The sequence below is a fragment of the Carex rostrata genome, chromosome 15 (assembly GCF_964058835.1).
Source record: "Carex rostrata chromosome 15, lpCarRost1.2, whole genome shotgun sequence".
NCBI lineage: Eukaryota > Viridiplantae > Streptophyta > Magnoliopsida > Poales > Cyperaceae > Carex > Carex rostrata.
The window spans coordinates 7,115,892-7,129,112 of NC_135932.1; the positions used below are offsets into that span (position 1 = coordinate 7,115,892).

Genomic DNA, 13,221 nt, shown 5'->3' on the forward strand with positions numbered 1-13,221 from the left:
TGCAATTAGTTATAAATTTCCAAAATTCTACCGCAAGAAAAAACTTTAAACATCCATAACTTTGGCTAGGAAAGTCGGATTTGCACGTATGAGCACTTTTCGGAAAGGGGAGAACGAGACGGATCTAATTTTGCCCGGGTGATACACCGGGCATCGGAAGCATCAAAATTTCAAAAAAACGTCGTTTAGTGCCTCAAAAACTCAGTTTAAGTTTTCATTCGATGGTAGACGTACAACGATCGGTATTTTGTTTAGTATAATTCAGGTTTTTGTAGTATAATTATTAATTGTGGAATTTTTTAGTTTGCATGTAGAGTAATTTAGGTTTTTGTATAATTATACAAAAACCTTAATTATATATAATTATATGTAATTATATTATAGATATATTATACATATATTATATTATACGAGGAGGGATCAAGTTACAACAATTTTTGAGTTACAACAAGTGACAACAATAATTTTTTACATTTCCAAAGTCCAAATCGTCGATCCAAACCGTTAGATGTGATCTCTATAATAAAATATACTTGGAGACCAAATTTTACATTTTTTGAAATATTTTTACTATTTATTAAGATGGGTACAAAAACTAGTTAAATTCATACCATTGAATTTTGTACCCATCTTAATAAATAGTAAAAAAATTCCAAAAAATGTAAAATTTGGTCTCCAAGCACATTTTATTGTAGAGATCACATCTAACGGTTTGGATCGACGATTTGGACTTTGAAAATGTAGAAAATACTTGTTGTAACTCAAAAATTGTTGTAACTTGATCCCTCCTCATATTATATATACATACACATACATTATATATTATAAAAAAAAAAATCAAACCATGGATATTTTCTTTCTCCAAACTCTAAAAAAAATAAAAAAATCCACGCTCAGAATAAAAAAATCTTAAAAAAAAAAATTCGGGGCACAAATTTTTTCCACAGCTCGGAATAAAAATTCCGGAGAGCGGAAAAAATCTGCGGCCTGAGTATTTTTAAAATTCCACTCACAACCTAGTTATTTTTAATAAAAATTTAATTTTTGGGTATTTTTAAAAAAATCAGAAAAGTTTGTCAACTGCAAATTTTATCTTGAGTGTGTCCATACTTGTTTTTTTTTATTTACAAAAAAAAAAAATCAGGAAGCAAAGGATTGTGATCGGATTATGATCAGAAAATTTTCAGAAGTAAAGAGAACTAAGAGTGCGTTTGGATGAGTGAAAAATAGTTACTAATTCGGATTAATATTATTTTAAACTACTATTTTTCGTTTGAGTGTGTTTGAATTAGTAAATATGGACTATTCTTTATTTGTCTTTTGTAAATTCCTCACTATTCTACTAATATAATAAAATATTATGTTAACTACTGTTCTCAATTTTGAAGTTAGCTCTATTTCTTATTTCATCAAACATCTCATAAAAGTTTTTCGGTCTTCTAATTGAACTGGAGGGGAACGAAATATTTTTGTTTGGCCTTCCCAACTTTTTATTTTTATTAATTATAGTTTAGATTGGTCATTTCAATTTCCTTCATTCCTGTTAAATATAATCTCGGGTGTTCGTAACAAAATTTTCATAAGAAAAAAAAAGGAACAATTTTGATGTTTTAGTATAAAGGGAAAGTAAAAGTAAAAATGTAATTATTAATTAATTAACCCCAAAACAAAATAAATATTCTGAAGATGACTAATCCGGAACGTAATATGTTTTTTCAGCAATGTAAATGTGGACTAATTAAGCACTAATAATATTGTTGCTTATATATATAGTCATTTATAAATCTTAAAGTATATTTTTAATGAGAGGGTTCAAATGCCTCCATTTTTTTTGCCTCCACCATGCCTCTATTTTTTTAAACATTAATAACTCAAAATTTAAAACTTAAAAGTTAAAATAAAGCCATTAGATGTGATCTATGTTATTTTCTCTATGTGCTCATAAAAAATTATGACATTTCAATTTTGTTTTTATGTGAATCAATAAGTTCAAAAATCAACGTCTAGAAATGATCCACATTAGTAAGTTTTTAACAAGCTCTTGATGACAACTCAAATAAAATTGAAATGTCATAATTTTTTACAAGTACATAGATAAAATGATGGAGATCATATCCAACGGTTTTATTTTGACTTTTAAGTTTTAAATTTTGAATTATTAAAGTTTTAAAAAATAGAGGCATGGTGGAGGCACATGAAATGGAGGCATTTGAACCCTCCTCATTTTTAATATAGAAGGGATAAATGTTTCCTGTTGCGAAGGAATGACACTTTTATGAAGTGGAGTAGATACATTGTCGCTGGTATTGTGGACTTGTAGGCATAGTGACCAACAAATAGTTCGGGTTTGATTTGACGGGGTTAAAAATTCGTGATTCGGATATAACTCGGAAATGATTCGGTACAATAAAAAAGCACAAAAAACACACAAAACCCCCAAACAATTAATATCTTTTCCACGTTTTTCTCACAAATAATTCATGACTCGCGTTTTATTCGGAAATAAAACGTATTATATGTTTTTCTGCGTTTTATTCCGAGTTCAATTCGAAAACATCAAATAAATATTTAATATGCAAATTAAATGCGTATATTGTCACTATGCTTGTAAGTAGCCTATTCAATTCTCATTTACCATTGCAAACAAGTTAGGATAAAGAAAGGAACAACGAGCCTTGCAAGGGAAGTTGGTTCCGAAACCATATCCTCTGAGGTAACATAATATTTCTGTTTGAATCACGGCTGATCGGATTCCAGACTAATTCAGTCTAAGGTAGAACGCACATAACTCCTTTAATAGTCGTGCAGATTTTAATTAAACAGTACAGATCCAAATAAAAATATTTTGTTACCTTAGGTGATACGAGTTCAGTTGGTTCCTGGCTAATTTTCTGAGCAAATGTTGACACTAAATATAAATATATAGAGAAGCTGAAAATAAATATAAATGTTGACACTGAATGATGTTTCTGCGTGTTTTTTTTTTCTTGGAAAATACTGACAGAGGGTGGCAGTTGAATTAAAAGAAAAAAATTACATCAGCACATCTAACAAAATATCTCTACAAAAACCTGAGAAAAAAAAAATACTCTAATAGGAATCATTTTCATTGGGGAATAATTTTTATGTCAAATAGGAATTTATGACACAGTAACTTCTCCATGGAAAGAAAAATATCATTCTTGATCAAAATAACTCAAGAAAAGATGACTAATATTTCTTGTGCTCATGTCATTCCACATCAATAGCCAGTTCAAATTTAATTTTCTCACACAACACACAGAGAGAAACAACAATGTTAAAAAGCATATTCAATTTTTACTGCGGTTTCTCGTAGCTATTCTGGTCTCTGAACTCAGAGATTTTACTTCTAATCATCACCTCCACATGTGGCTGCACAAACATGTGCGTGCTATCAAGCATGTGCACAATAAACTTTTCATTAGCCGGCATTGAGTTGTTTAAATTCACTACGAATTGTGCCATGGGAATATCACTGCAACAAATTAAGCATGCAAAAGGGCGTCAGAGAGAGAGAGCAAAACATGACTACAAAATTATATCCAAGAGAGGAAAAGAGAAATTACCAGGAGATGAAAATGCCTTTTATTGCGTTCACCATTTCTATTACATTAAAAAGCCAAGTTATTAGACTGAAAAGGAAAGAATATTGCATAATACATACTACCAAACTGGGTTTGGCATAGGTTAAGCCATTGCATAATATATATTCTTCTCATTATCACAAGTATAAAAGTGTTAGATAGCTGCAAGGCACAGAACCACAATTGCTATGCATTGCAGTTCTTACTCTAAAAAAAAATACCAGTTCGGACTCATGAATAGTATCAGAACATGTGCCAGTATGAAAGAAAAGGGCCATAAAGTTGCTCAAAAGTAAAATCAGAAATTTTTCACAATTTTATCGTTCATTTATTTTTGCCCAACTAACTTACACAAATGGTTCTGGCTTGGTCCTTGAAAACTTAAAATCAAACCCCTTTTGTCCCCGAAGCCCGAACTATCATTTCAAAGAAATGAACAGTTAGTTATTTCTACAGTAAAATTTAATATTTTGACAGGATATCTTTCAATAAAAGAATTGACTCATTTCATGCCAGGACTAATTAAGGTCGACATTCATTTTTAGATTGAAAAATGACAGCAGGGACCAAAATTGATACAGGTCAAAATGTTTTACAAACACAAAGGAGCATTGGAAGCTTGAGCGAAAATAAGAAGTAGACAACATTTGAGGGCCTCCTGTTAATTAACGCTTTTAAACTCAGAAAGCTCCAATTATTGGGTAGGGGTCAGGCTACAAGTGAGGCATAAACCTCAAATCCCACGCAAGAGAAATAGGAATACCTTTTAGTAGAGGTTTGGCACTTTACAGTTAGATCCAGTAACAATATCCAGGAAAATAGTAATCTTTGTTTCTCAAAATACTTGCCCATATCAAATTAAGATAAGTATTAGTGTAAATTGTAACTGATATACATAAATTTAGCTTTTCCGCCAACTGATATTAATTTCTATTGCCAGAGAACTAACTGATTAAACTAAACATCAGAATTCATTCATACAATATTTAAATTTGAAGGTCAACAATGGTTGAGATCACTTTAAATTCTTGCATTTTATACCTGAGGACCTAATTTTGTCTTTAAATCAATTTCTATTTAGACAGAAGAAACAGGTGAAGTAAAAATTAACAAGATCTCTTCACTGATGAATTAGAATATTGAAAAAAAAAAAACCTTATCTCAATGTCAACCACTTATGCGAAAGGTGATGACAGCACGGCCAAATGATGCACAACACTTGGTGCAGGTAGAAACAGAAAAGTCCCAACTTCAGAGCTGGGCCTTAGCCTATCCTATTCAGTACAAGGAATAAAACTAATAGCAAATGAACCTTTGCCAATTCATACAGAGAATAAATCTGGTGCATCAAATGCTCTAATTCATAAAAAAACACTTTCTGACAGCATAAAAACATAGTTCAATGATAAAGAAACTCTGTGCTCACCTAAATACAATCAAAACCAAATATTCTAAATCATCTGTGCTAGAGTATTATTGCACCATCAACTTAACCACAGTAGCTTATAATATGAACCATCACATCAAATTTCCAAGGTAAACCACCCGTCTACATTGCCTTTGGCCCAACCAGTATAACACAAGTAATGTGCATGCTAAAAAGAAACCAATTCAGAACATACTTAAAATACCCAAATGCCCTAAAAAAAGACCCGACATGTCTAAATTATCAAAATCAAGCTTAACTCCAGTGATGGTGACAGCAATAAATTATCAAAATCAAGTTTACGGTGTTGCAAAGAAAATTTACCGAGTTATTAAAAAATCAAAAGAGAGACGAAACCGCGGCGCAAGGAAGGGAGCGCGCGTGCTCGCAGAAACGGAGGAACTCGGGTACTCGTGTAAGGGAGGCTGGAGAAAAACATATAATGGCGTTATGCTAACAGATGAGAGCCCAAGGCCTGTTTTCCAATGATGGCCCGTTTTGTTATGCTAACAGATGAGAGCCCAAGGCCCAATTAAAAAGTTTATCTTTTCTGTTTATTTTGTTTTTTTATTTAAAGAAATAGTCAGCATTTACTGTCAAGCACCAACAATGGATTTTATACAAGGCAATCAAAGCCCTCAAAACCAGATTCGCTCCCGTTCATAGATTAGAGAGCTACAGCCAGACTGTCCTCGTTGTCTTCATGAGTAGCATAAAAAAGTAACAAGTCCAATTTTTTAATTGAGAGGAGGTTAAGTTATTGCCTTTGTTTCAGGTTAAAAGGATAATTGTTATGATGAGTTACAATACAATACAACTTGAAACCCAAAAGAGTAACAAACACGAACAAAAATGTCTCAATTACAGAGCATAAATTGCAATTTAAGCTGTTCATTCCCCGCCTGTAGAACACAAAGACAACAATGCCGGAAATCAAGAAAAGGGACCGAAATCGCAACATATATGACAGTTCTTAGCCTACAGCCTGTCCTTTTGAAGTGCAAACCCATTAATGTAGCAACACCTCTACTGAACAAGAAAATATCAACGCATTTCCAACAAAAAAAAAAAAAAAATTAAACGACAACCTCCTCCTTCTCTTTAACAACAGATTGGATGACGCCGGCTCCCACAGTCTTACCACCCTCTCTGATAGCGAACCGCATCCCTGGTTCGCATGCAATTGCCATGATCAATTCAACATCCATCTTAATTCTATCTCCAGGCATAACCATCTTAGTCTCCTCATCCTTTTCATTCATGATTGCAGTCACCTTTCCTGTGACATCAGTGGTACGCATGTAGAACTGAGGCCTGTATCCAGCAAAGAATGGTGAGTGCCGGCCACCCTCTTCTTTCTTCAATATATACACAATTGCAGTGAATTTACTGTGTGGGGTGATGGTGCCAGATTTGGAAAGCACCATCCCCCTTTGGATATCAGCCTTCTGAATACCACGAAGGAGCAGCCCAACATTGTCCCCCGCCATGGCATCATCCAAAATCTTCTGAAACATTTCCACACCTGTTACAGTAGTAGTGCGGGTTTCCCTGAGACCAACAATATCAACAGTGTCGCCAACTTTTACAGTACCACGCTCAATACGGCCAGTGGCAACGGTACCACGACCAGTGATGGAGAAGACATCTTCAATAGCCAGTAAAAAGGGAAGGTCGACCTGTCGTTGGGGGATGGGGATGTAGTTGTCAACAGCATCCATGAGATCAAAGATTTTATCGACCCACTGGTTCTCACCGCGCTTGATGCTCGGGTTGGCCATGAGCGCCTCAAGTGCAAGGAGGGCTGAGCCCGAGATGATCGGGACGTCATCACCAGGGAATTCGTAAGCGGAAAGTAGCTCCCGGACCTCAAGCTCGACCAGCTCAAGCAACTCCTCATCATCAACCTGGTCTTGTTTGTTGAGAAAGACAACCATGTTTGGCACACCAACCTGTGTGGTAAAAACTCTATTTTAAATAGTAGTTTTTTACTTTTTTTTACAATGAGAAATATTCAAACCGATTGTTACCTAGGGCACTAACAGTATCTGAAGGCTTGCAGTTGTTTGATCAAATTTCAATTTGAGAAAATTGTAAAAATTGATTACTCTTACACGGGAAGCTATCATACTCAATTTTCTTAAACCTACTTGCCAACAAAACACTTACCTTTTACTTGTTGAGTGACAACGTAGGAAAGCTGAAGTTGCAATTTTAGCTGCTTACTGTACCACTACCTAATGATTGTTTAAAAATCACACTTAAATAAATATGCACTTTAAATTAAAAAAAATAAAAAATCATCCCCTTTTTGTCAGACAAGTTGGATATACTCCACACACCAAAAATTAGCATAAAGTTCTCAATTCAGCATTTTCCATTTACTGCAAATTCTCTACTTCCTTATTTTGGAATTGACTAAATTTGCTAAGCCTAGCTAGAGCAAGAAATTGTACTCAGTGAAGCTTTGTTTTAGCACCTAAACTGACTACAAATTTAAACCCTAGATTCTTAATGCATCTAACTAGTTTGACAACCAAACCAGAAAAACCTGAAATGTCTCATAAGCACCTGCTTAGCAAGGAGAATGTGCTCCTTAGTCTGCGGCATGGGCCCATCAGCTCCTGACACCACCAAAATCGCACCGTCCATCTGTGCTGCACCAGTAATCATATTTTTCACATAATCAGCATGTCCAGGGCAGTCGACATGGGCATAGTGCCTCGCCTCTGTCTCATACTCCACTGTGGCAGTGTTAATTGTAATACCACGGGCCCGCTCCTCAGGTGCCGCATCTATCTCGTCGTACTTCTTTGCCACACTGCCACCGATGTTCGCAAGAGCCATGGTCAAGGCGGCGGTTAGAGTGGTTTTCCCATGGTCGACGTGGCCAATTGTGCCAATGTTTAAGTGAGGTTTCTTCCTCTCGAATTTGCCACGGGCTGCACGGATAACAAGGCGGCCGCGGCGGGAGCGGACTTGGAGGACTGTAGTGGGGTGTGGCCTGGCAGTGAAGGAGGGAGACGTGGAGAGGGAGAGAGAGGAGGGGGAGGAGACAGAAAGAGAGGCTGCTTTAGGAGAGCAGCGGTGCTTGGAGGAGTAAGAGGGAAGAAGGGTTTTTGAGGATGTTAGAGAGGTGATGGAAGCCATTGAAGATGGAGAGTGTAGAGGAGGGGAGGAGAAAAGCGACTAGCTGAGAGCCTGAGAAGGGGGGAGAGGAAGAAGAGGAGGATGGAGAAAGCCTTATCTACTGGTCGAAGTGAGATTTGGGGGAAGGGGATAAGGAGGGCCTCAGGATTAGAGGATGGCGAAATCCTGAGGTTCGGAGGCGGCCTTCGTTTCGCGTCTCCCAATTCACGACAAAATGCTGAACTGGTTGTTTACTTTACTGCGCAGGGTTTTGTGTAATTGTGTACCTGTTGTGACTTCTCTTTTTTTTTTTTTGAGAACTTGGTAGATGCTACCAAGACTGTTGTGACTTCTCTCTCTGTTACTTTTGGGCTGAGGTTATTTGTGGAATGGAATAATGGAAATGAGGATTTTGTTAAGGTTGGGTTTCATATTTTCTGGACATCTTACATTGTCCGTGGATGAAGAGGTGCCACAAAAGGTCGGGACTCGGGAGGTGGAGTATAGAAATGCGGTTCTGTTTGTTTGAGATATGGGCCTAGTTGTGTTTTATATTGGGCTGGAGGCCCGAGGATGCAAGAATAGATAACGTCTTTTTCCAAGTATCTTTTGGATTTGGGCTTTCTCTGTAAGAATGGCGTTTCTAGCTTTTGTTAGCCTGATATTAAACTAACAGGCTAACAGCATTGGGGAAAGAGGTAAAACTTTGAGAGCGAGTAATCAAGGACCTTCTGTTATGGAATTATCTCTAGAATCGGTAAAAAGTTAAATGTAATTGTTGGTCGACTCGTATATAATTTTTTTTAGTAGATTGACAAGTTACGAAGGTGGTCATATGAATCATAGAGGAGGTTCAAATGCCTCCATTTTTTGTGTCTCACCATACCTCCATTTTTAATAACTTTAATAACTCAAAATTTAAAACTTAAAAGTTAAAATAAAACTATTGGATATGATCTACATCATTTTATCTATGGACGTGTAAAAAATTATGGCATTTCAAATTTGTTTTGGTTGTCATCAAGAACTTATAAAAAACGTACTAATATGGATAATTTCTAGACGTTGATTTTTCAACTTATTGATTCATATAAAAACAAAATTGAAATGTAATAATTTTTTATGAGCACATAGAGAAAATAATATATATCACATCTAACGGTTTTATTTTGACTTTTAATTTTTAAATTTTTAGTTATTAAAGATTTTAAAAATAGAGGCGTGGTGGAGGCACAAAAAATAGAGGCATTTGAACCTCCTCTAAATCATATCTAAGAATGGCCCTTCGATTAGGAGTGAAACAGAATGAACGATGTCCATTTCATTCGCTTCTGCATCTACATAATTATCAGTATATAACTTATTCTCATCCATAAATAATATTAGTATTTATATCTATTTAAAATAAAAATTTAAGGATAAGAATAATTTCAACTCCATTAAAAACATGCAGAATTTTAAATTATCAGGAATTCTACGTGTGCATCTCAAATTATTTTTTTTTTTTTTTTATGAAATACTCTCATATTTTGTCACGACCCGAGTCGCGGTTAGTTTTGTCCCAATCAGATTGTGCGAGGGAGAAGACGAAAGCAGGAGCAGCTGAGGCACGCGCTCTGTCTTCATTTAAACTTTGAAGTACTGCGAGTGGGATCCACGTATAATAAAAGGCTCTCTAACGTTATAAGGATCCGTATCCTATGTAGTACCGCACACTGAGATTTCACAACTTTACAGTCCAAATTTACTCACAGTTGAACCAAATTCAATCCAGTGTATCTATTTAGATGGTAGAAATCGGGTCCGGATCCCCTAAAGTAACCCGACTTTTGCGTTTTGGATCGAGACCGTCTGATTCGAATCCGTCGTTCGAGATTGCTTCGGGATTCGGATTCCTTTCTCAGGATATGTGCGCTCCACTTTCGATGGATTGTCACAGATTCGAATCGGACGATCCCAATCTAAAACCCAACAATTGAATTACTTTACTGATTCTCAACTCGTATAAATCCCCATTTTAATAAAAAAAACGATTCAGATCATCTCATTTTACATAACAGTGCACTGTGCATGTGTGGTAATACAGATATACAAATTCTATAAGCAATGAGTGACTTATGGGCCCCACGCGATCTGAAATGGAGAGCAGTCTAGAGACTCGGAGAAACTGCAACTACCGAAATAGACATCTCGCCGATCTCGGCCTTGTTATGTTGATGTGGTAATACAGATGATATAAATTATATAAGCAATGAGTGACTTATGGGCCCCACGCGATCTGAAATGGAGAGCAAGCGGTAGAAGGAAATGGAGAGCAGTCTAGAGACTCGGAGAAACTGGAACTACCGAAATAGACATCTCGGCCTTGTTCTGTTGATGTGGCGCTGAGGTGGCATCACGACAATGATTAGGACATTTTAGTTAATCAAATCTTGTAATTCTCGAACTGATAGAATCGCCTATACAAGGCAAATAGGTGTATGGATTGGGATTATGCATTTGAATAAAATGTTTCTAGGTTTCTACTGTTTTTTTTTTTTTTTTTCCGATTTCTTTGAAATTGATTCAATTTGTTCGATAGATTGCGAAAATTCTGAGCTTCATCTGGTCTGAAACCTAAGTTGTTTTATATACTTTTTATTTATTATGAATATGATATAATATATGCACTTGTTATCAATTTTTATATTAGCATATTTGTTAGTAGTATCTATATTGGAACTTTTTTAAAAGCATGTCTTATTTCTATATTTTTTGTTAAAAATTTATAATAATGTATTGGAACTCCAAAATAATTACATAATCACTTTTTAATTTTAAGTAAATTTTAGACTCTTAGTCTCTAATTTTAAAAAAAAATTGCAGAGTACACTTTAGGTCGAAAAGAAAAATGCAGCTTTAAATAGAGGGAACATTTAAAAGCCCTCGTTTAGATTTGGATATGTGGGAATACTTTTGACAATTTTTTAGTCCAAGGATATATATATTTTTTTATTTTATTAAAGAGTCTCGTACATTCCGTTATTCTTAGATGCTATTTTTGATAATTAAACATGTGTTTCTCCGATTGCACTAAATTTTTTTAAAATTTGAATCGATTTATTTCCTCTTCTCGTTCTTCCTTTTCTGATTTGATTTTTTTCCTCTTCTTTTTCTTCCTTTTCTAAATTGATTTATTTCGATGATCGAATAGCAACATCTATACTAGATAATGTAGTACTTAGTCAAGAACTTCTCCACTCCTGCCATATAACTCAACAACCAGGGGTGGTAGTCAAAGTGGATTTTGAAAAGGCGTATGACAAAATCCACTGGGGCTATCTCCTTGAAGTGTTAGAAAGTCGGAAATTTGGAACTAAATGGGTAAAATGGATCACACAATGGTTGTACAGCTCTCAATCTTGTGTAAACATTAATGGAGAATTATCTACTTATTTCTATTGTAAAAGGGGAGTCCGGCAAGGGGACCCCCTCTCTCCTTTTCTTTATATCTTAGCCTCTGATACCCTCAGTAAGATCTTTGCTAAAGGTAGAACTCAGAATGTCATTATAGGATTAGGACCTCCTTGTCTCAATCATAAAGCTGTTACCAATTGTCATTACGCCGATGACACAATCCTCTTCCTGGCAGCTCATGCAGAAAATATAGAATCCGCTTGGTGGGCCATGATGGCCTTTGAGGCTCTATCCGGCATCAAAATGAACTACGAAAAAACCTTTATGTACCCTCTCAATGTCTCCAAGGATACTCACTTTCATCACCTGTTTAACTGTTCCTGGGGGCAATTTCCTTTGACTCGAACCGAATGACAATTCTTAGTTGATAAAGTAGCTCACCGCCTACCTAGTTGGAAAGGACATCTCCTCTCCATGGGGGGGAAACTCACTTTGGTAAACTCAGTACTGTCTTCTATTCCGCTTTATACCTTGTCTGTTTATAAAATACCAGTGACCATACTTAATAGACTAGATACGATTCGCAGACAATTTCTTTGGCAAGGTAGTAATCGGGCAAAAAGGAAGTATATTTTAATGAAATGGTCTGTCGTTTGTCTGGCAAAACAATTAGGAGGTATGGGAGTTCTTAATCTTAGAGACATGAATATTTCACTATTACTCAAATGGTGGTGGAAACTTAAGAACCCCTCCTACAGCAGTACTTGGAAAACTTTGATTCTTATGAAATATGGTGTAGGTACACTCCCTCACAAATCACCTTTCTACACAGCTATTAGCTCATTAGATAATTTAGGAAATGTAAGTGTTAGCTATGAACCAGGTACTACCTCACAGGTCAAATTTTGGGAAGACCTGTGGTACCAAAATTGCTCTCTAGCCATTGTTTATCCACAATTGTACCAAATTAGCACAACCAAACACATCCTCCTTTCTCATGTAATCCAATCTCAAGGTAGTATCTTACGCTTTCGACGAACCCTTAGTGGGGTCAATCTGACAGACTGGTCAGATCTTCTACAAATTATCAGCTCCATGTCTTTTCGTAATGAGGGTGATATTCTCAATCTCAGATGGGATCCCACAGGGAAGTATTCTACTCAGGCTATTTATAAATTCTTAAATAATAGAGGGGTGTTAATTGCACATCCATTGATCTGGTGGTCATTACCCATACCACACAAAATTCGAATCTTTATGTGGCTTAATATGCATAAAAAACTTCTCACTAAGGATGTCCTTGCCACCAAAGGTTGGACAGGGATAACTACATGTCATTTTTGCTCTAATACTGAAACAAGAGACCATCTTTTCTTGACCTGTCAATTTGCTCAACAAGTCTGGTTTTGGTTAGGAAAAAGTCAACTGTTCATGCACAATTGGGGGTCCTGGGATGACATCTTTCACCATGCTCTTACTCTTAACCCAGTAGAAAATCAGGGACTACTCATAGCTTTTAGTGCTGGGTACTCTGGAAATATCAGAATGATGTGTGCTTTAATGATTGCCAACACAAATCAGCTAGATCTATCATTTTACTAATTAAGTCTACTCTTGTTTACTGGACAGGACCTATTAAGAAGAAGATTAAAGATGCAGCAATGG

The 13,221-nt window shown here is 35.9% G+C and overlaps 2 protein-coding genes across 8 annotated transcripts; both read right to left on the bottom strand.

Annotated features, from left to right (window-relative positions):
• Positions 1-3,084: 3,084 nt before the first annotated feature.
• LOC144566760 (Nucleotide excision repair, TFIIH, subunit TTDA) lies at positions 3,085-5,460 on the bottom strand. 7 transcript variants are annotated; one of them, XM_078316787.1, is made up of 5 exons: positions 5,356-5,460; positions 4,761-4,879; positions 3,957-4,021; positions 3,588-3,624; positions 3,085-3,496 (listed from the first exon to the last, which is right to left on the bottom strand). In XM_078316787.1, exons 4-5 carry the CDS (start codon positions 3,620-3,622, stop codon positions 3,319-3,321), a joined length of 213 nt encoding a protein of 70 aa, XP_078172913.1. In that variant the 5' UTR covers positions 3,623-3,624; positions 3,957-4,021; positions 4,761-4,879; positions 5,356-5,460; the 3' UTR covers positions 3,085-3,318. The 7 variants fall into 7 exon arrangements, with proteins under 7 accessions (XP_078172913.1, XP_078172914.1, XP_078172911.1 ...); XM_078316788.1 differs by having other exon boundaries at positions 4,761-4,874; positions 5,356-5,432; XM_078316785.1 differs by lacking the exon at positions 3,957-4,021.
• A 419-nt stretch (positions 5,461-5,879) lies between these two features.
• RABE1B (RAB GTPase homolog E1B) lies at positions 5,880-8,459 on the bottom strand. Its single transcript, XM_078316731.1, has 2 exons — positions 7,603-8,459; positions 5,880-6,983 (listed from the first exon to the last, which is right to left on the bottom strand). Exons 1-2 carry the CDS (start codon positions 8,179-8,181, stop codon positions 6,108-6,110), a joined length of 1,455 nt encoding a protein of 484 aa, XP_078172857.1. The 5' UTR covers positions 8,182-8,459; the 3' UTR covers positions 5,880-6,107.
• Positions 8,460-13,221: the final 4,762 nt, after the last annotated feature.